Source organism: Miscanthus floridulus, chromosome 9 (assembly GCF_019320115.1).
Source record: "Miscanthus floridulus cultivar M001 chromosome 9, ASM1932011v1, whole genome shotgun sequence".
In the NCBI taxonomy this organism is placed as follows: Eukaryota; Viridiplantae; Streptophyta; class Magnoliopsida; order Poales; family Poaceae; genus Miscanthus; species Miscanthus floridulus.
The window spans coordinates 126,967,111-126,990,761 of record NC_089588.1 but is presented as its reverse complement, the minus strand read 5'-3'; the positions used below and the strand labels follow the sequence as shown (position 1 = coordinate 126,990,761).

General features: G+C 45.1%; 1 protein-coding gene and 1 long non-coding RNA gene across 2 annotated transcripts; both read right to left on the bottom strand.

Annotated features, from left to right (window-relative positions):
• Positions 1-979: 979 nt before the first annotated feature.
• LOC136482911 (uncharacterized) lies at positions 980-3,295 on the bottom strand. Its single transcript, XR_010765246.1, has 2 exons — positions 2,778-3,295; positions 980-2,017 (listed from the first exon to the last, which is right to left on the bottom strand). It is a non-coding gene; the product is annotated as an uncharacterized lncRNA (long non-coding RNA).
• A 413-nt stretch (positions 3,296-3,708) lies between these two features.
• On the bottom strand, positions 3,709-4,134 carry LOC136480871 (cell number regulator 13-like). Its single transcript, XM_066478305.1, has one exon. It carries the CDS (start codon positions 4,132-4,134, stop codon positions 3,709-3,711), a length of 426 nt encoding a protein of 141 aa, XP_066334402.1.
• Between the last annotated feature and the right edge of the window lie 19,517 nt (positions 4,135-23,651).

The following is a 23,651-nucleotide window of genomic DNA, read 5'->3' as shown; positions in this document are numbered from 1 at the left end:
GATTGAGGAGAAGAAGACGGGCCGGCAGATCTACCTCTGCCTCCGCGCTGGCCGCGCCAGGGCAAGCCCCGCCTCGACGCCGGATCTCTCTGTCTCCGTCTTCACCGCCGAGGAGAGGGAGCAGGGGAGGATTTTTGCGTAGCTGTTGGAGAAGAGATGTTGCGGGTGAGGGACTCTTTTACTGTGTGCGACCTAAATCACGAAATGCGTCTCTGGTTTGGGTGTGTTCTGTTGGAGATAGTCTTAGGGTTATGGAGCTGCGTTGCTTCTGTATAAATAGAGGAGCTGGAGGCCTGCAGTGGAGCAACGGAATCTGGCTCGAATCGGTGAACAGCCTGGGCTGGAAGTCTTAAACTCTTTGGGCTGGGCCAACTTAATTGACGACCCAGGTATGGAGCCCAGGCCCAAGAAGGAGCCCAACATATCGTGTTGTAATTATTTTTCATCCAAATTCGCCGAAGCAACGTTTCTTGAGGAAGTGAAACTAGTTGTTCCTTTTTAGTGAAAGAACTTTTTTTTTAATAACCATTTCGTCGAGCCACTTGTGACCACTAAAAAAGTTCCAGTTTAGGATACTCCAGCTTCTCTTAACCATGGAAACACTCTACTGGATGATAATCAAATCTCTGCCCAAAGGGAATCAGAGAGAGGCGAGCAAACTTTGAAGCCAGGGAACAGTGGGAAAAAATTCCAAGAGAATATAGAAGCCATAGCCCATAGACAATCATGAGAAGAGTGCCAGCTATAAATCCCAATCATAACTGTAGAGGAGCAGATCATGCCATGAGACCTCGCATAGCAAAGATCACCTCACTGGCCGACGGCAACCCCTCCTCCAAATAGGGATACACAAATTGAAATTTATAGAGGCTCTTGGAGTGGCTCTTATAAACAATGTATTTTCAATGATGATGGAATTTCATGAAAATTCACTGCATACATATCATTTTCAGAACTCAAAAGAGATTTTGAACACAGATGGCAAAAAGTGCTTTTACCATTAATATCATTATCATTACATGCTAAATGCACAATTTAAAATTGAAACTAATATTGAAAATGCACATCCTCCTCAAGATCTGCTGCTGCTCAAAGTAAATGTTGATGCTCTAGTCCTGGCGGTGGCCCCATGGCACCATGCACATTCTCTAGCTACGGTTTCTTCAAGAGATCTTTCACTTCTCATTATTGTTGCCCAACTGCCACTGCTATCAACTCTTTCACCTGAAAACTATATGAACATATTTTCAGGACTGCATGGAAACCAATATTGTGGCAAGAGAAGGCCATTGCAGATTTGCAGTATATCTATCCCTCTGTCCCCATGTCCTGCACTCACATTTAGCTGTCAGAAAGGTCAGCTCCAAATGTGTCAAACTGACCAGCATCTTGCAAAGATAAAGCAACAGTAATAGCTTGAAGTGGCTCTGATAAATTCATATGAATACAAAAATACAAAAGAAATCATCATCTGAACTTTCAAGAACACCACTTATTAGAATCACCTAGATCATACAATCTTATTTTCTTATTGTCATACAGTATTCACACATCTCAACTCAAAAGAACCACTCCTTGCAAAAACTTTCCTAGACACTGGAACAAAAGTGCAGGTGCCTAGCCCTGTTCACCGGTTCATCAAAACCAGCTCAGAACCTGTCGATGGACACTAGAGACGGGTTGGATTGGTTTTTTGGGTTCAAACCGAGTAAACATGGATAGGTTCGCTGGTTTGCGGTTTCAACCCGAGAAATCCAATGAACCCGGAATCAGATGCAAGGAACGACAGAAAGGAAAAAAAACAGGGGCAGCGAAGATGTCGCGCTGGTGGATGAGGTATCAGGAGCTGGCGCCTGCACGGAGACCTCGGTGTTGATCATGACCTTCAGGCGGAGGCGCGCTGCCGCGCTGGTGGCTGAGGTATCAAGAGCTGCAGATCCTCTCTCACTGGACACCTCAAACCGGACAAGAACCCACCAATACTTTATTTCTTCCTTTACTGATTAGACTCTTCACCCTGATTTATGATATTAAACAAAGAGCATGTTACTGTATATTGATTCAGGGCAGAGACAGAACACAAGATATCTTAATGTTACCAATTCATGAATAAAGCATGTTACTGTATATTGATTCAGGACAGAGCATAAGCATGTTATTGCTTTGTGAGCATTTTTGTATCTTTATATATATTTGTTCATTAGTGATGTAATCCTTCAAGGCAAAGAGGCATATATGGTCAGTACTATTTTCTTTTCTCGAATACATATTTTCAGGACTCATTAAAAAAAACAGTAGTAGTAGTTCATATAGACTCGAAAAATCAGCAGAGAAAATTTTCACAATGGAAATATATTTTGGTTAACCATGTCCGGTTTAGAACTGGAGTAATTAACTACATTCTAGTGGTCTTGCCTTCAAACTATAGAACATACAAAATTTTACACATTCATCCTGTAATTCCTGCTGGAAGCAAGAACACCAGAACATGATAATATTGTTATTTTAATAAACGCAGGTATCTGCAGACCCCTAACAGCCTCACGATAATACATTCCTAAAAGCATCAAACTTCCATAGAGACATCTTATTAGTTATTACCACAATGAATTGAAAAAAAAAACACTACTAGAAGAAAGCAACAGGCATGTTCTAGTGGAGGGTAATAGAAGTTCATGAGTTTTACAAGTGAGCAAATCCGGCCAGTATGTGCCGCATACATATGCTTTAGATGACTACAGTTAGTGAACGGGGACACTGAACACAGATAATTTTACCTGGTAACGAACTTGACGCCCAAGTGCATCCTGACAGGACAGAATTTCCAGGGAGTTTCTTCAAAGTTCAAACAAAGCAGACCGAATAGCATGGCCAGTAAATCAGATAGATCAGGAGACGGATACAATTACCCAAACAAGATCCCATGTCACAAGAAGATGGTAAGTAAATTAGTCTGTGAACACAGCTAGCGAGCTGGTTGAAGGCGGTATAACCGAGGCAGGGCCTCAGACAGCTGGAGTGCGCGTGGTAGAGGAACAACCTCGCGCTGCAGCTGTTCGACGAATTGCTTCCCACGGCAGGCCAGCTCCGGGAGCATCGGTCGCGGGCGTCGCTCGCTCTCGCGGCGGGAGCGGGACATGTCCACGGGGACGCCTCACGCCCGGATGCGGAATCTGGATCTGGATCGGCGGGACATGTCTGCGAGACTAAAGCTCAACTACCGCTTAGTTGCTTGTATAAGCAGCTGACGGCGGCGGCGGCGGCTGAGAGGAATGGAACGGTGGTTTAGGTTAGGGTTACGGAGCTGCGTTCCGACTGTATAAATAAATAGAGGAGCTGGAGTGGAGCAATGGGATCTGACTGGATCGGCCCACTGCTGCCCGATTGATGAACCGCTTGGGCCGGAAGTGTTAATCTCTTTGGGCTGGGCCTAACTTAACTGACGACCAAGGCATGCAGTACCGGCCCAAGGAGGAGCCCCACATCGAATGATGATCTAATACCGTGCTGAGTAATTTTTGGAGTGGTCAAACCAACGTCTTCTCGGCTAGTCGTTCTTTTTAGTGAAACCACTTTGTGATTGGGACATGATCCTCGGACATGCATGCTTGGGACTGCTGATGTATTTTACTTCTCTACTAATAACCAACTTACATGCACTATGTATGTATTTTTACTCTGACCACCCAAGCCAATACTATCTGATGATCACCTAATAACAAGCGACGGAGGGTCTGCCTCCACGACGAGGATGAAGGCGTTGACGGACACGATGAGGCTGCAGTAGGAGTCGATGCTACTTCGCAGATCACGCAACCGTGTGGCCATGCCCCTGCCTCTCCGGAGACGCGCAAAAAGCGTGCTCCTGTTGTAGGACTCCACGAGTTCGTGGGCTTCCTTCAGTGCAGTGGTCAGCAGATGGCCCAGCTCCAGGTGCTGCATGACCCAGTAGCCGCCTGGCGAGTTCAGGAGCAGGCGGAGCATCCGCACGCGCTCCTCGAGCTTCCTGCATTCCTTGTTCATCTCATGGAACCGCAGCAAGCTCGCGGCGATGGCGATGAGGGTGACGGCGTCCATTCCGAATAGCTGGAGCAGGTTGGCCGCTTTTCCGACGATGTCCCAAAACGCAGCCATTTTGTTGTTGTATTGTGTACTTGGCGTGGTGACTGCACGCACCGATGGTCGATCCTGCAAGAGTAACACGTATAGTGAGGCTGAATGAACGTAGTACACTCTATTATATAGCTCCAAAAATCTGAGGTTGAATGTGGCAGGGAGCTGAACACACACTGAAATGATTTGTGCAGTCTGTTTTTTTTCAATCTGATGTACCTACGCTGCTCGAGTGCAGAATGTAGCTACTGGCTAGCTTGTAGCGCGATGGTACAGTGAAGCAAGCAAGGATCTCGGACCATATATATGATGCCACTGCACGCAGGCAGCCAGTGGCCTCTGTATATATATAGGTTCATTCAGGCCGGAGTACACAATGTTTCAGACCGTGAATTAGTTCGTCTGGATAAGAGATGGAGTTGCTCCGAAGTCCTAAGCCGGACTGGCATGTATGCAGGCACGCTTCAGAGGTTGACGAGGGTTTCAGCATGAGTTACTACTTACCGATCTGTGGCGCCATATGGGCGTACGGCGGAGTACTTCTGGAAAGCCTTTGTGTTTGACTGCTGCTCCCACCTGGCCACCTCACATGCCCTCCGACATGGCAAAGGGTTTATTCAAAGCTGCAAGGAACAAGCCCTGCACCTCGGAGCAGAGCAGCCTTGGTTTCGTTCACACCCCGGGAGTTGAGATGGAGCCATGGAGGTCTCAGGGACTCCACGGGACTTCCCAGCTTTCCATTCCAACTCAGACAATGTTGAGTTGTTGACCAAACCTTGCCTCTCAGGCTCTCTGACTATTCTCTGTTCCAATACATTTTTCTCTCCATCGAAGTAAGGGCAACGTTCGTTCGCAATGATAAAAACCTACTGCTGGACACACCGATATATGCCCAACTACAAAATAATATAACATATATATCTTATATGATATTAGATTGAAAATAGTACTTGTACTTAGTGAAAGATAATGTGACATTTAGTGAGAAATGATGTGACACTTAGCAGGAGGTAACACAAATAACTTGCATGCAGAGACTGAAAACTTAGTTGTATTTGCTTTTATAAAAAAAAATTAGATAATAATGTGAACTAGTTTGATGTATAGTTCGTCTGGACAAGAGATGGATCAGAGTTGCTCCGCCTAAAGCCTGATCTGCATGCATGGTTCGGAGGTTCACGAGGGTTTCAGCGTGAGTTACCTGTGGCACCTTGGGCGTCCGGTGGAGTACCTCTAGAAGCCTTGTGTAGTTTTGTTTGACTGCTGCTCCCACTACAGATGACCTACGACTACGACAAGGCAAAGCAGGGGTTATGCAAAGCTGCAAGGGAGACACAGGGAGCAAGCGCAACTCGGACCAGAGCAACCTCGGCTTCGTTCTCTTAGCCGAGCACTACTGCTTGCCTTTGCTGACTGGGTGTTCACACCCCGGGAGTTGAGATGGAGGTCTCAGGGAGTCCACCGGGACTTCCCCAGCTTTCCAGTGGCCAGTGGGGGATCTAGAATATGTACCAGGAGGGACACTTACTTCTTAGACTATCTCCAACAATATCATCCAAAATACAAGACTCATTTTATATTTGGGTAGCGCTACAGGTAAAGGGTTTAATACCCATTTTTAGTCTTCTCCAACAACATGACCCAAAAGAGAACCCTTTCTAAAAATGAGTCTTTAGGAAAGAGAATACTCATATTTAGGTTGTGAGTCTGCTGCAACCCAAAATGCGTCTCGCATATAGATAATCTGTTGACGACTGAAATAGTACTATCTAATACCTATTTTGGGTTTGGGTACCCATATAGATAAGCCGTTGGAGACCGTCTTATTATGTATAAATTTATAGGTGGAATTAGGAAGGGCTCCATGATTCTGACGGTGGTAGGGGGAGGCTTGAGCCTCGGCCGCCTTAGTATTGGATAGATTTGCCGCTGAACTTTCCATTCCACCTCAGGATTCGTTTAGTAGAGTTCTCCATTATTCCATCTCAGTTGTGTTTAGTAAAGCTCCAGTTAAAATTACTGTTCTGGCTCTAGCTTCTATCGGAGCGAAGCTACTCAATAGCTGGTGGGTGCGTTTTATGATTAAAATTTTACCATGTATGTACCCTATACGACAAGTCTATGCATCCACAAGCCAAACACACCCCTCTCCTAATTCGCTCTAGCTTCACCACTGGCTAATATATATACATGATGAAGCAGTTTTTTTTAGAAGAAAGTTGAATAAAACAATTTTTCATGATAGATAAAAATGATGAGACGTCTATGATATCCTTTTGTTTTTTCTTTCTTCTCCTATTTATTTCGTTCCTGTCCTTCCTGTCTCTATTTGCCGTTGTTATCCTCTTCCACATCCCGTCCACTTCTCCGCCCGTCCCGCTCATCCCACTCTTCTCATTTGATTGCATTGGTATAGTTTGTTAGCCCGAGATCACTCACACGGGTGAGCAGTCTGCTCACCGGCACTCTCGCACACACACTAGACTGGAGGAAGAAGAGGGAGGGAGAACAGAGCACACATACAACACAAGCACCAGTGTTGGTCGGAACTCAGCTAGGAGATGGTAAAACTGAACTCGCTCTCTTTATTGAGTTGCAGTGAAGGGGATATATATAACTCTACCTATCTAATCTTAGTACACAGATATGTCAGACTGCCATGCTACTACAGTGACTAGATATGACAGCAGGGCTGACTTTGGCGCCTGCACCTACTGTCGCTACAGTGCAGCAGGGGTGCCTTTCGGCGCCTGCCCCTGCTGCGGGTACAGAAGGAGAGCAGCAGATTACTTTACAATTCTCCCCCTAATCCTGCTGCTAACCCGAGGTAGGAACTGTAACACCCTAGGTGTTTAGCTTCCACATTTGCACTTGCATTTCATAAATATGAGCATCATTCATCCATTCATTAGCTTAGAATTGTATGAAACATGTTTTTAAACATTGCAACATATTGTTATATTCTATGTGTGATTGTTTTAGGAAATGAATAGTATGTAACACTCAAGTGCAACATGTGCAACACATTTTAGTGAAACATGGTTAGCTAGTACAATGCCACAAACTCATGAAACACATGAAACATGGTTTTGAAACAGAAGTAACAAAGTCACTTGTTTTTCCTTGTTTCAATACATGTGATGCTTGATTTTGGTGTGACCAATGTGTGGTGTGGCTAATTATCCTCTCAAGCAACCTAGTTATACTTAGAATGTCATTAGGAACAATGTTCATGTTGATGATTTTGCCTAATTAAGTTTCCAAGTCATGGTTTGACTAGTGTTGACCTCTAGAGCTCCTTGGTTTGACTATTAAAAAAGTATAGCTTAGAGTGTTTGCATGTCTGAGCAATCTAAGGCAAAATTGTAGCAAATTATATGAGGAACAAACTTTGTTTAGAGGCCAAGTCATGAAAATGTGCATAACATGCTCAAAAGGGGCCCACAAGTCAGTTTTGAGGTCCATTTGGAGGCTCTGAAAAATTTCTAAGTCACAAATCCCATTTCAGTTTCATTTGCTCGACTTGGCGATGAGTTTACTCATGATTCTTGAAGAATTAGGTTTTGGTCTTTTAATAGAAGTTGTAGCTGGTGCATAGGGCTACAACTTTTATCTTGACGGTTTTCTCTAATGATCAATGGCTTGGTAGTTTCAACACGTTGAATATGCACTATCAGACATAGATGGCTTAACTGAATGGATGCTACAGTGTCCAACCATCTTCAGGACTTCACCGCCGCGTGGAGGACACCCATCGCTGAAGCCCTGACCGGCTAGGCCACGATGGGCTGCCACGCGCCACATCAAGCAATAGCACGCGCTCGTGAGCCTCCCAGCGTCACAGTTCATTTCGCCTCTCCTTCGCCTCAGTGCAGTGTCCGTCGCGACAGCACCGCCTCCGCCATTGACGACGAGCATGCGCTGTCACCTATCTCACTCGCCACCGCAAAATCACCGCCTCTAGCTAACCCACAACTTCGCCGTAGCCTCCTCTAGCTCGTCCACCACGCCATTGAGCCGGTGAACCAAGGTAGTGGCCACATTTCAATTCCCGTCGCCATCTGGACCTCGCCGGAGTTGCGCTCTCCGTGGCCAGCACTGCACAGCTCCTCTCTTCCTTCCCTAGCTCCCGTCTAGCCTTCTTCGTCACGCACTGATGCTCGAGCGAAGATGTCACCGTCCACACCGGTCCAGCCAGGCCGGAACATGGCCGCACGCCGCCGTGCACCATGGCCGAGCCACCGAGCTCCGTGGCCAGGGTACTTAGGGGTCAGTAGAGTTTGGGGTTAGGGTGTCAATCGACGCGGGAGGTCGAGGTGGTCACGCTGGTGCCGTCCTCGTCGCCAGAGACGCCGCTGTCGGCGAGCTCCGTCGGTTTCGCGTCGAGCAAGCCGTCTCCCCTATTTCATGTCGCTGACGCATGGGCCCAGCTAACAAGTGGACCCCGCCTGACAGTGACGGAGTATTCAAAGGATAGTTCAAATAACTCAGATTTGATTGCTGTTTTGTAAAAATTGTATCTCTAGTTTTGTAAATCCAAATTGGGTGGTTCTAATTTTGTTAGGATCATGGTGAAGTGTAGTATTTAGGAAAAATATAACATGAACACTTGTAGTGGAATTTTTGGAAGAATTAAATTGAAACTTGAAATGTGTTTTTAAATGAATGCAAACTTGTTTAAAATGTATCTTGAGTTCCTTTGCTCCAAAAATTATGAAATTTTGTTGGTGAGCTCTTCTTGCTGAGTAGAAGCTCTGGTAAAAATTTGAGAGTCATTGCATGTATGGTTTTTGAGTTATAGATTTTCCTTTTATCATTGAATGATCCTTGTATGAATTTTAGTAATTTATCTATGAATCCAATGACATTGAAATTTATTGGAGAATGTCCTAGTACCTTAAGGATGCTAGGAAAAATATAAAATCTGTTGCTTGACACTTTTCACTAGGGTTTCCTATTTATGTCATTTTAAGCCTTTATGCCTTATCATTTTTGTGTAGGATGTTATACTTGCTCAAATGATGTGAAATTTTTACAGTAGCCTACTTGGAGCATGTAGTACCTACTGTAATTTTTGTAGATTAAATGGTGTAGTTTTCATATATGTTTATCATTCCTCTTAAATAATTAAATAAATTAAGAAAGGCATTAAAAGAAATGAATTGGTGGTGAACACTTTACTTTCTGGTGTTCTTGTGATATGTGTGATAAGTGAGTAAAGTTGGTTTTGTCCAATTATATGTTTACATTATAAGTTAATAAATATTTTCTTGCATTATGTCTTTCTGGACAGTTCTGGGAACTTTGCAAAGTTCACCATGATAATTTGGTTTGTTGGGAAAGTGGTGAATACAAAAGTTGTAGATAAATCATGTATCTAGCTCCTGTAAAAATTTGGTGGCATTTTGCCTAGTAGTCTAGGAGATACAGTCGTTCAAAGTTAGATCACAGTTTTGCTTGCTCTCTGTCTTGTTTGGACCTGATTATGTGGTTCTGTAAATTCGACCTCATAAAGGTTGGAATCATGCCTTGAGGTTTGAAAATGAATTGTAGAAAATTTCATAAGCTTTCCAAATTGTCTTGTTGCTTGTTATTTCGATTTGTAGATCTCTGGTTATGATTATTTTACTATACCGTTGTATAAGTTCATGTTTTGCTAAAATATGAATGTTTGTGTGTATGCTTTGTTGCCATGTTCTTGATAATTGATTAGGTGCTAGCCTAACTTGAGAACATGCTTAGGTGCAGGTGCTAGGTCCTTAACTGAAGATGAGCAATTGTATATTAGGTTGTATAAACTTGGTAAGTTAAAGTGATTTGAATAGAGTTTAAGTTGGAAAATACGGACTGCAGTAAGCATGTGCATTCCCCGAGCATTCCTAACTTCGTTCATGTGCATCCATGATATTTATCTTGTGCATACATGCAATAGGTGTGCCGGAGGGAGTGACGCTTCTGGAGTTCGAGGGACCGAGCCAGGAGGAGCCTGAGGTTCAGGCAATCGACGAAACAGCCGCCGAGGAAGAGTTGCCTGAGTGTCCTGACCACCACCCGTCCTCTTTCCTAAAAGACAAGCCCCAAAGCATATTAAGTCTCCCATGTTTTTACAAATATCTTGAGTATCTTTTATTCATTGATGATACATTAAGTACAGGAATTGGTTGGAACCAATTGTTGCATTATATATCTATCCTTGTCCAGATATCACACTTGAATCCTAATTAAGTTTAGGAACGGACTAAATGATTAGCCATGCTTAGTGCGGTAGAAGTCGGGTGATTCCTGTCACCTGCGAGCTTTAGGATGAAGTGAATCATGGTTGGCTATATTTGCTGTCATGGAAAAGAACCATGTTAATAATGAATTAAGACCGGGCAGAGTCTTGTGTAGGTTTGGACATAGTGACTCTGTCTGCGTCATTTAAGGACTGATACGCTATACATCCTTCTGTCATGTTGAACGTAGCCTAACATTTAGCTGGCCGGATAACTCGTTCCGACCGCGAAGCCTAGTAGCTCGATTCAGGCCGGGGACATGAGCAGTGGTCGCAATCTAGATGGCAGTAAGGATGTGCGGAGAGCCATTGGCGTAAGACCAAGGGCGGGTTAAGTCACCGAGCACTCATGGCAGAGTGGTTCTCTAATTTTGTGGCACTGATCGGACTCGCGACTCCTGAATTGTACCAAAGGTGACTTGTTTGCGACCCTGACGGGGGAAGCAAGGTTTATGTTAGGAATACCCCTCTAGCTGGATAGGAATCAATTCGAATCGCTGTCTCTCTTGGATAGTGAGAACTTGACTGAGCAGCAACAACGTAGATTCAATTAATTTAACAATATGGTTAAATGGATAATGATGATAATGTTGCCACGATTTATACCTGCTTTGGTTATTAATGTTTGCATCTTAATCAAATGATTGCTTAGTACAGGTGCTAATATAGATGACAGGTTAATGGCTAAAAGTCACTGCTAGTTCAGGTTAAGAGTTGATCATTATTACTTATGCTTTTCCACAAAAAGAAAGTGTCAGCCAGATCCACTAAATTAAGCTATGCATGATCCTTGGTGTCAATTATTTTGGTTTCTGACGGGTAAGTCTAGCTGAGTATATTCTCGTACTCAGGGTTTATTCCCTCTTGTTGCAGATGACCTTCTTTATCAGGGCTTCTGTAAGTATTGTCTCCACCCGGTGGGTGACAAAGACTAGATCACGGGCATGATCTCTGTTTATCTTATCCGGATGCTTTTGTGGGTTGTGATCAGCAAGCTGGTACTTGTATTTGAACTTGGGTGTATGAGTTAAACTATTTGCTTCCGCTACTTTACAAGACTTGTTTTGTAATAACTATGACTCTGAGGTGTTGTAATCTATCTGCAAACCTTTTGTGAAATATTATAACGTACGATGTGTTATGTTGAATTACTGTGATCTTGGTTGTATGTAAGTTGGTTTGAAATCCTTCGTGGTTTTAGTTGACTACTGGGTTTATATGGGCTCAAGTGCGAGAATTTGATTGTTTTAGCTATTGTTTTTGTACTTGTGCCCTTATAAATTGGTCGGTTCTATGACAGGAACCTCTACCATGCCGATCGTCTTCTTTAGCTCCGAGAACCGAAGATGACCCAGTGGCTTAGTGAGAACGTCCATGAGTTGTCGACCAGTTTCAATGAACTCAATAACGATCTACCCTCCATCGATATAATCCCTGAGAAAGTGGAACTTGACGCGATGTGTTTGCTCCAGTCGTGAAGAACCAGATTCTTCATGAGGGCAATGGTGGGCTGGTTGTCCACCATCAGGTGGGTGAACTTCCACGCTGATCAGCTCGCCCAGCAGCCAGCGTAGCCACACAGCTTGGCACACCGCTGTGGCCGTCGCCACGTACTCCGCCTCGCATGTGGACAGCGCCACCACCTTCTGGTTCAGCAACAGCCATGAGATTGGAGCCGACCCAAGGAAGACGAGCACGCCATAGGTGCTCTGCCGACCATCGATGTCCCCCACCATGTTTGCATCGCTGAACACCGTGAGCCGTAGCCCACTCCACCAGTCTTGGGGAAGACGATCACTTGATCCACCATCCCCTTAACGTAACGCAGCAGCCGCTTTACCGCGGCCTAGTGATCCTCTCGGGGATACTCTATGAAGCGACTGATGTAGCCCACAACGAATGCAATGTCTGGCCTCATGTGGACTAGGTAGCGTAGCCCATCGATGATGCTTCAGTAGAGTATTGCATCCACCTTTGCCGTGGTACTGGCCTTCGTCAGCTTCAGCCGCTCCTCCATCGGAGTTGCGCACGGCTTACACTCAGCCATGCCGCTCCGCTCCAACAACTTTGATGCATATGCACTCTAACCGAGCGTGAGCGCCTCCTTCCCCTGTCTTACCTCAATGCCGAGGTAGTAGGAGAGCATGTCAAGATTGCTCATTCGAAAATGAGACACCATCTGACGCTTGAAGCTGTTGATGTCCTCCGCACATGCACTGGTGATGATCAAGTCATCCACATACACACCGACGACGAGCTCCTCCTTCCCCCATCGCCGTGTGTAGAGCGCGTGCTCGATTACGCACCGTGTGAACCCAAGCTCGCCCAGCGTGGCGTCAAGCATGGCATTCCACGCATGCAGGGCCTGCCATAGCCCATAGAGCGCCTTGCGTAGTCGGAGCACCTTGTGCTCCACTCCCTTGACGGTGAAACCCAGAGCTTACCTGACATAGACTGCCTTCGCTAGATCGCCATTGAGGAAGGCCAATTTTACATCCAGGTGATGGACGCGCCAGTCCTTTTTTACTGCCAGAGCCAGCAGCAGTCGGATGGACTCCATGCGTGCTACCGGCGCAAAGACTTCCTTGAAGTCGATGCCCTCACACTGGACAAAGCCATAGGCAATGAGGCACGCCTTGTGCTTGACAATGGCGCCATGCTCATCCCTCTTGACCTTGTACACCCACTTCAGGCCGATCAGACAATAGCCTAGAGGTGGATCGACGAGTTCCCAAGTCTTATTTTCCTCGATTGCCTTCATCTCCTCCATCATCGCCCATCGCTAGTTGGCATCGCGCTCAGCCAGCGCGAACGTGGGTGGCTCCTCGGCGCTAACGAGGAGCAGCTCTGGATTGCCAAGCAGTCGACTCGCCAGGCCCAAGGCCTCTATGTCGCCGATGATGTTGTCTAGCCTATGGAACCACACCTCCTTGCCGTCGTGGAAGGCATCCATGAACTCAGTGATGTCACTTGAAGGTGAGGCAAACTCGATCGGCATCGATGGAGTCCCTTGTTCTGTTGGAGTGGTCGGCACTCACCTAGAGTGCTCGACACCTCGGCTGTAGTGTTGGGCACTACTCCTAGACTGCTCATCACCACTCCTGGAGTGGACAGCACACTACAGGAGTGTTCAGCTCTAGTCTTGGAGTGGTTGGCACTACTACAAGACTGCTTGCCTCCGCTATGGGAGCGCTCAGTGAAAAGGATCAAGATGCCCAAGAGGGAGGGGGGTGAATTGGGCTAATTCTAAATTTCTTCGCAATAATTAAGTCCTATGGTTAGCCCAATTAACCCCTTGTACCTAAAAAGTGTTTCTAATTGTTCTACCACACAAAAGACTTACAACCTAAGTTCCAATCCTACTCTAGCATGGCAATTCTAAGAATGTAAAGACATGAATTGAATCGCACAAAGTAAGTGCTCAAAGTAAATAGAGAGGAAAGAACGCGGCGATGTTTTGCCGAGGTATCGGAGAGTCGCCACTCCCCACTAGTCCTCGTTGGAGCACCCACGCAAGGGTGTAGCTCCCCCTTGATCCATGCAAGGATTAAGTGCTCTCTACGGGTTGATTCTTCGACACTCCGTCATGGTGAATCACCCACAACCGCTCACAACTTGAGTTGGGTCACCCACAAGCTCCACCGGGTGATCACTGAACTCCCAATCACTACCAAGCCGTCTAGGTGATGACGATCACTAAGAGTAACAAGCACGAACTCTCACTTGACCACGACAAGCCTAATGAGAAGGTGGATGCACACTTTGCTACTCTTGATCTTCACTAATGAGGTCTCTCTTTGGATTCTCAAATCTCAATCACCTCACTAGGACCTTGCTCTTCTTGGCACTCTCTAAGGTCTTTCTCAGCTATTGGAATGAGCAAAAGTACCCCCACACACAAGTGGAGGTGGTATTTATAACACCGGCTGAAAAACGAACCATTATGTGCCTCTGCGGGGTGACCGGACGCTCCGGTCAGTATACCCCGAACTCCAGTGTTTACAGTGTGACCGGACGCGTCCGGTCACGATTTTCCCTCTCTGGAACCTTACTAGAAACGACCGAACGCTAGTTCTTAGTGTCCGGTCACTTGACCTTCTAGCGTCCGGTCACACCGAATGATTTCACCTCAGTCAAATGAACTGACCGGACTCTGCGCCAGCGTCTAGTCACACCGAAGCCAGCGTCCGGTTAGTATTTGACCCTCCATTCACTTCCAACTCTCGATCATACATAAATGAAGTTTGCTCCATTAGATCTTAGGCATATGTAGGAGCTACCTAGCACTAGTTTTAACAAGTGTGCACCACACCTAACTCACTAGACTCACCTAGGTCAAGCTACCCATCCATACCCCCTTAATAGTACGGCCAAAGGAAAAACAAAGTCCTAAACTACTCTAAGTGTCTCTTCAACTCCAATCGACACTTAGAACTAGTCCATCCTTAACCTTGTCGTCCATCCTTTGAAAACTAAAATGATTTCCATCGTAGGGGCATGACCACCTTAATTGCCCAATCGATCTCCATTACCATGACCTAACTTAATTGCCTCTGCAAAACACACGTTAGTCATAGTAATCTTGTATTGTCATTAATCACCAAAACCCAACTAGGGGCCTAGATGATTTCAATCTCCCCCTTTTTGGTGATTGAGGACAATACCACCTTGAGTATGTGAAAGAGTTAAGGTTTTTAACATGCTTGGATCATATAAGCTTTTGTCAATAAGAACAAAGGTGTTAGTCAAGCTTATATGAACCAAGCCAATATGATGTACCCAAAAGATATGAAATAAGCATAAGTACAAGTAATAAAGCTCATTTGCATCAGAGTAAAACATGGAAGCAAAGGCAAATGGGTGTTGCACAAGTGATATGACATATAAATAATTCAAAGTAGAGAGCACACATGTCATATATCACGAACGTAGATATCACTATCACATATATATGGTTCAATGCATGAAAGTAAATACACAATAAATGCATAATAGTGTATCACACATAAAAACTCCAAATGTAATATATAAGCTAATATAATAACTAAGCTCCCCCTAAATAGTCGCTCCTCCTAAGACTATCATACTTGAAACCTCTCCCCCTTTGGCGTCAAACACCAAAACCTATGGGTTGGTCGGCGGTCTGCAGCGGATGAGCCAGGCACTGAGGTACGAGGAGCAAGCTAGAACTAGTCACCATCATCGTCTGATCTTGAACTCTGAGCTGTCTGACCCTCTGTGGCTGGTAGTGAAGCTGTAGCAGTCAAGGTCGGATCAGGAACTGGAGCTGCTGTAGACTGAGCTAGTAGGACTATAGTAGGCTCTGATGATGCCACTAAGGAAGGGAGCGTCTCTATAGTTCCGGTAATAGGTGCAACTATAGAAGAACCTAGGACATGTAGATATGGAGGAGTGGGCATCCCTGTCAACTCACTGAATGAAGCACCAAGGCTCCTGGACACGGTGGTCTCTGGCATAAGCAGCGAAGACGTCCCCACCAGTGTGCAGCCTGTCTGAAAAGGTGTGAACTGCAGGGCTAGTGCTGGAGAAGCAAAGTACTGGGACACCTGCTCTGTAGGAGAAGCAAACCGCACTGGTGGTTGTCCCTGACTCTGAAGCCCACTAGGCTATAACGTAGGAGTCATCGAAGTAGTGGCTGCCTATCCAAGCTGGGGCGAAGGTTGTGTCGGTGGAGCCCCAATGGCTGTCACTACATGTTGCATAAATCCAAGGAGCTACTGCTGCATGTGTATCTACTGCTGATGCATGGTCTACTATTGCTTTTGTAGAGCCTAAGTCTGCTGCTAAATAGCTAGCTACTGCTGCTGCTAGAACTCATCCTGCCGAGTCTAGAACTGTGCAAACGTAGCAGCTGTCTCCTGAGCCTAGCGTGCCTATCCTACCTCATCCACTCTAGTATAGCAAGGAGAGCGGGGTCTATCTGTGGGGCAGGTGGCGCTGAGCTAGAACTACCGGCCTCATGATCATGTCGTTGTGGAGGCATCTAAGGAATGGGCTGGTAGTCATCATCAGAACTATCACTGGGGTCGCTCACAACTACACCCTCCTACTAAGCAAGCTCCTCCTCCTTAGTAGTTGATATGCCCCTGATAATATCATCCTGCTAGGCTATAGTCTCTGGCACCTCAGGACGTCAATGCGGCTGACTGGGTGCTATAGGTGTACTATGCCTGATCATCTATGATATGTTATAGGCAGGAAACTCTATGGTGGCACCACTGTACTCAGCAAGCATCTCAGGTGGCCTCACTGTGACTGCCCTGTGGATAAGCCATGTGATCTAGTGAGCGTAAGGTAGCTTCCTGTGTCCTCTAAAACCCTTAGCTATAGTGTCCTCCATCTCTGATAGAATAAGATCCCAAATATCAAAGACTGTCTGCTGCATCAGGGAGTTGATCAGCCACAACTGTATACGTGTCAAGCCCTCTCTATATCCCATCCTAGGAAGCAATGTCCTCCTCATAATAGCCTCAAGCACACGAGCAGTGGGTTAAGGTCACTGGGGTTCCTCCTCGACCCTTCGCCAAAAGGCTCCTTGAAATAGTGACGGACCAAGTTAGTAGGGGGCACGTTGCCACCATGAGGGCATCTGGGGGTGTTGTCTAGCCATAGTACACCTTGTGAAATCTGACTGGCTGCTCCTGAAGTCTCAGTATCTCCCTGACCCTCTAGCTTGTTAGGCGGTAGTCTCTTCCTCCGAATGCGAAGTGAATATATCTATGCTGTGGGTCAATCCAGACGGAAGCATAGAACTATCGAACCCAAGATGGAACATATAGTCCGGTCCGTCTAATCAAACCTGATAGCCCTGGCAGATATGTAAGGTAGGGGCAAATGTGCTCTCTAGCTGCTGCAACTATAGAGTCAATGTGGCACACCCTCTGAGATCTAAAAACTGCCCCACTGTTGAGATAGGCATTGTAGAAATCCTCATGTAGTGGAGTGTAGAAGCCCTCTGAAGCTCTCTCATCCCTCCTCGGTGGGAACCATACCTCAAAATCAACAAATCTCAGCTGTTGAACCTGCTTGGCCGTGGCGGCCCTCAAGTCAAGATGGGTCACTAGAGGAGGGCCCTGTGGTCTGGGCGGTGGATGAGAGCCCCTCCATTGTGTGTTAGCCCTCGGTGTGACTAGGGCATGGGTACGACTAGAGCGGTGAAGCTATGGCTGAGGTGCCTTCTCTATCTCCTCGCCCTGCTGGCCTTCCTGAGTCTACTCTATCAGCTCTACTGGTGGGGGCTGCTGCTGTGGCTCCTGCTGTGACTCCCCCTGAGGCTAAGGCTCCTCAATGGCAAGACATCGTCCTACCATCATGACAGTCCTAGGTGGACCACTATGAAGACGCTTAATATGCTTAAGTCTACCCTGCGCTTCTAGTGACAGATGATCTGCAATAACAACTCCACTACGAGTGCCCGCTCTCTCGGCACGCTCTGCGGCCTCTGCAACTGCGGCAGCCCTCGCTATTGGATACTTGCGCTTCCTGACTTCCAGCTTCTTAGTCGCCTTGCCTTTAGGGTCTGCAGGCTGGCGATGTGGGGGCCTCCGATCCTCATCACTGGATCAAAGAAGAATCAAAGAAGAATCAACTACCCCTGACAAAGAAACAACTACCTCTGTTGAAGATCAACTGCCGCTGACACTTTTGAGGCTTGGCCTCAATCCTTACTCGTGAGCTTGGCCCCGAGTTAATTGACAACTGCCACATGATCTCAACGGCACCGACTCGCTGCATGATGGAATAGAAGGATATACAGATAAATATGATATATCTAATAGATGCGAAACCTTAGGAAGCAAGCAATTTAGGTACGAAATTGAAACACGGGCATGCTACCTGACGAACCGGCGATCTGAAAAGAAGAGAAGCAATCCGCAGGAAACCATCGACACAGCTAGGGTTAGGGTTCCGACTCGATGAAGAATGGCGACGCAAAGTGATGAGTCGACGGCAAGGATTTTTAGTGGAGAAACTGGCGAGGATGCAAGGCACTGTAGAGGCTTGCTCAGTGGTGGAACTATAGTGGGTCGCCGGTGTGGTGGTGCTTGGTAGGGAACGGGCGTGGAGGTGCAGCACCTGGCGTGGGAGAGCTACGACGTCTCACGGGCAACAGGGAGGTGGCGGCGGCATGAGGGCAAGCGGCGGCATGTGCGTGGGCTAGCACGGTGGCTGTGATGGCGTGCAGGCAAGCGGATCCAGCGACCTAGGCATGGCTATGGTAGTGACGTGGAACAGCGGCGGCTGGGGCGGTGACTTGCGGCTGCTGGAGCACGGGAGGGCTCGCGGTGCGATGATGGGGCTTTGGTGGTGAATACGGCGGGCAGATTAGGTCAAAGCCCCGACACTTTGATTAAATAAGGTGGCTCCCAGTGGATCAGAAGAGGAAACGAAGAAAGAGTTCTGAAGCCACATGAAAACTACTGACCAGATGCTCCGGTGGTAGCGACCGGACGCTACCACCCAGCGTCCGGTCGATTCTGAAGAGGTCCAAATCCTTTGGAATCATGACCGGACGCGTCCGGTGGACACCAACCGGACACAACCAGAGTCTGGTCACCTAGCCTTGACGTCTTCATGATCGACCGGACGCTGAAGCACCTTCTGACCGGACATTGGAAAACACTATTTCAGTGTCCGGTCACTCCTTCGGTAGCAGGTTCACCTCCTATGAACTGACCGAACGCTGGACATCAGAGTCCGGTGCAGCGTCCAGTCACTCCTTCTTCAGCAAATCTTCAAATTCCTTCGCGCTGCCTATTCCCAATCAAGTCCCAACTTCAATAAGATCCAAATAAACACCAATTAAGACTGATGTGAGTGACCTCTCTCAAACCCTCAAGTTTTTCAAAATATTTTGCCTTAGGCTATAATTCTTTTTAAGAAAATAGACAATAAGAGGGCGATTTAAGATAAACGAGAAAACAACATTCATGTATATGCAATGCAATACTTGAAAGTAAATCTAGTTGTTTGTCAAGTTTGATCCAAGGTTAAGCTTCTTCACACGCTTTACGACGGTTATCTTAACCATGTTAGATAAACCCTATACGCAATATAAAACATTAAACATGTTGTATATTACAATGCAATGCAAGGAACAACACAAGCTCAATTTTTAGTGAAGTTACTAAAATCAAACACATTAAGCTCATTCCACAATCTACAAAATGTTGCCTCATCTAGCGGTTTAGTAAAGATATCCTCCAATTGATCCTCAGTCCTTACATCTTCTAGTGATATATCATTTTTAGCCACATGATCTCTTAGAAAGTGATGGCGGATATCTATGTGCTTGGTGCGAGAGTGTTGAATAGGATTATTTGCAAGTTTTACCGCACTTTCATTGTCACACAAAAAAGGTACTTTATCTAGAACTACACCATAGTCTAGCAAAATTTGTTTCATGTAAAGTATTTGTGCACAACAAGCACCTGCGGCAATGTATTCCGCTTCGGCGGTGGACAAAGCCACACTATTTTTTTCTTGGAGGACCAAGACACAAGTGATCTACCAAGCAAATGGCACCCTCCGGATATGCTTTTTCTATCAACTTTGCATCTGGCATAATCTGAATCGGAATAGCCAATTAACTCAAATCTAGCTCCTTTGGGATACCAAAAGCCAATGTTTGGTGTGTGCTTAAGATACCTAAGGATTCTTTTTACGGTAATTAAATGAGTTTCCTTAGGATTAGCTTGAAACCTAGCACACATACACACACTAAACATGATGTCGAGCCTAGATGCAGTCAAATATAATAAGCTATCAATCATAGAGCGGTAGAGAGTTTGATCAACCGAGTTACCTCCCTCATCTAGGTCGAGATGTCCATTGGTTGGCATTGGAGTCTTGATTGGCTTAGATTCATCCATCTTGAATCTCTTGAGAAGATCATTAGTATATTTCTCATGAGAGATGAAAATCCCTTCTCTCATTTGATTGACTTGAAAACTAAGAAAGAATGTAAGCTCTCCAATCATTGACATCTCGAACTCCTTTGACATCAATTCACCAAATTCTTGGCATGAATCTTCATTTGATGATCCAAAGATAATATCATCAACATACACTTAACAAATGAAGATATGCCCATCAAGCTTCTTGGTGAATAGTGTGGTGTTGACCTTCCCAATGATGAAGCCCTTCTCAATGAGGAAGTCGCAAAGGTGCTTATACCAAGCTCTTGGGGCTTGCTTAAGCCCATATAGTGCCTTGGACAACCTATAAACATGATTAGGATATCTAGGGTCTTCAAACCTAAGAGGTTGATCAATATAGACTAGTTCATTAATAAAGCCATTTAAAAATACACTTTTTACATCCATTTGATAAAGCTTTATTTCATGATGTGATGCATATGCAAGGAGGATACGGATGGCTTCTAATCTTGCAACCGGTGCAAAGGTCTCTCCAAAATTCAAACCTTCAACTTGAGAGAACCCCTTTGCAACTAGTCTTGTCTTGTTCCTCACAACAACACCTTGATCATCTTGCTTATTTTAGAACACTTACTTTGTTCCAATGACTCTTGCACCTTTTGGCCGCTCTTCAAGAGTCCAAACTTCATTGTGAGTGAAGTTGTTCAACTCTTCATGCATGGCATTTATCCAATCTAGATGTTGAAGAGCTTCTCCTACCTTAGTAGGCTCAATGCAAGAGACAAAAGAGTGATGAGCAATAAATGAAGTAAGTTTTTGAGATCGAGTCATTACACCCTTTGATGGACTCTCTATGATGAGATCTTGTGGATGATCTTGAAGTAGGGGTGTATATCTTCTATTAACCACTTGAGGGGGAGGTTGTGGAGCATCAACATCTTGTGCTTGTACCACCATTTGTTCATGGGAGACATGAGTATCTTCATTTTCTACTCTCCAATCTTTTTTATCATCTTGTGGCACACTTGATGAAGAAGGTGTATCAATCACTTGTACATTATCTTCATCATCGTTAGGCTTGATGTCTCCAACCGGAATGTTCTTCATAGCCTCCCTCAATGGTTCATCATCTACATCATCAAGATTCTCAAGTGCTCCTTGGGAGCCGTTAGATTCATCAAATTCCACATCATATGTTTCTTCAACCAAGTCGGTGGCATGATTAAATACTCTATATGCTTTGGACTTTGATGAGTAACCAACAAGAAAACCAATATCATAATGTCTTTGGGACTTCCCTAGGTGTTGCCGCTTCTTGTAGATGTAGCATTTGCAATCAAACACCCTAAAGAAGGAGACGTCTGGCTTCTTCCCATTGAGCAACTCATAAGGTGTCTTGCCAAGGAACTTTTGAAGAAATAGGCAGTTGGATGCATAGCATGCGGTGTTGATTGCTTCCACCCATAGAGCTTCAGGGGTGTTATACTCATCAAGCATTGTTCTTACAAGAGTGATCAATGCCCGGTTCTTCCTCTCAACTACACCATTTTGTTGAGGATTATATGTTGCGGAGACTTCATGTTTGATTCCAACTTCATCACAATAAGCTTCTATGTTTGTGTTGTCAAACTCTTTCCCATTGTCACTTCTTATCTTCTTGAGTTTCACTTCAAATTCATTTTGTGCTCTCTTGGCAAACTTCTTGAAGCAAGATGCAACTTTAGATTTGTCATGAAGGAAGAATACCCATGTATACCTTGAATAATCATCAACAATCATAAGACAATAAAAATTTTTCTCCCAAACTCTTGTATGTTGTTGGTCCAAATAAGTCCATGTGAAGGAGTTCTAGCACTCTTGCGGTTGACATGAAAGCTTTTGTTGGATGGGTATTTGCAACTTGCTTGCTAGCTTGATATGCACTACAAAGCTTGTCCTTCTCAAACTTCACATCCTTCAACCCTCTCACCAAGTCATTCTTCATAAGCTTCTTGAGTGAGCTCATTCCAACATGAGCAAGTCTTCTATGCCATAGCCACCCAAGTGTTGTTTTGGTGAATAGGCATGTCTTCAAGTTTGCATCTTCGGATGTGAAGTCCACTAGATATAGGTTGTTGTATCTAAATCCCTTGAATATCACATGATCATCATCCTTCTTGGATACAACAACCTCCTTCTCGGTAAACAAGCATTGGAAGCCAAGATCACACAATTGTCCAACGGATAGCAAGTTGAAACTCAATGAAGCAACATATAGCACATTGAAGATGGAATGATCATTTGATATTGCCACTTTGCCCAATCCTTTGACCTTGCCCTTTGAGTTATCTCCAAATGTGATTCTTTCATGTCCATCTACTTCTTCATCTAGTGAGGTGAACATATGAGGATCACCGGTCATGAGTTGTGTGCAACCACTATCAATAACCCAATGACTTCCACCGGTCTTGTAGTTCACCTACACACAAGAGATCAAGCTTTAGGAATCCAAACTTGTTGAGGGCCCTTCACCTTCTCAACAAGTGACTTTGCAACCCAAATTTTCTTAGGCTTATTCTTATTTGGAGGTCCTAAGAACATCACTTTCATTTTTCCACTAGAATCCTTTCTAAGCATGTAGTGAGCATTGAAAGCAAAAGGTCTAGCATGCTTAGGCAAGGGTTGTGGTGGTGGAGTTTGGCACTCATGAGCAAAGTGGCCTTCTTGTCCACACTCAAAGCATCTCTTTGGCTTTGGCTTTGACTTTGATTGTTGTTGTTGAACTTGAGCCTTCTTCTCTTTGTTTGCCATGTACCCAATGCCACTTCTATCCATCTTCATGATGGTATTCATTAGAAGCTCACTTTGAAGATACTTGCCTCTAGTAAACTTGCTCAATCCAATCTTAAGATGCTCTTTCTCTAACTTGAGCTTCTTGTTTTCTTCCTTGAGAGCATCATTGTTCTTTTCTTCCTTGAGCTTCTTGTTCTCATCTTTGAGCTTCTCATTCTCAAGGATCAAACCATCATCATGAACAATAGTTTCTAGCACAATAGGCTTGGTGGTTTTGAGTTCTTCAAGATCTTTCTTGAGCCTTGCATTATCATGCTTGAGCTTGACAAACTCATCATAGTCATTACACTCAACCACTTGCTTGCCTTTGCCACTAGATCCTTGCTCAATGCTCTCATCAATTAAATCATCACTTGATGTATCTATATCAATCTTAACAACATCATTAGTAGCATCATGTGGCTCATTCGGTAAAAATTCTTGAGCAATAACAAGAGTATCATGATTAACTTTAAGAGTGGTATATTTATCCTTTAGCTTGTTATGGCTAGTGATGAGCTCTTTGTGCACCCACTCAAGTTTATCATGTTTAT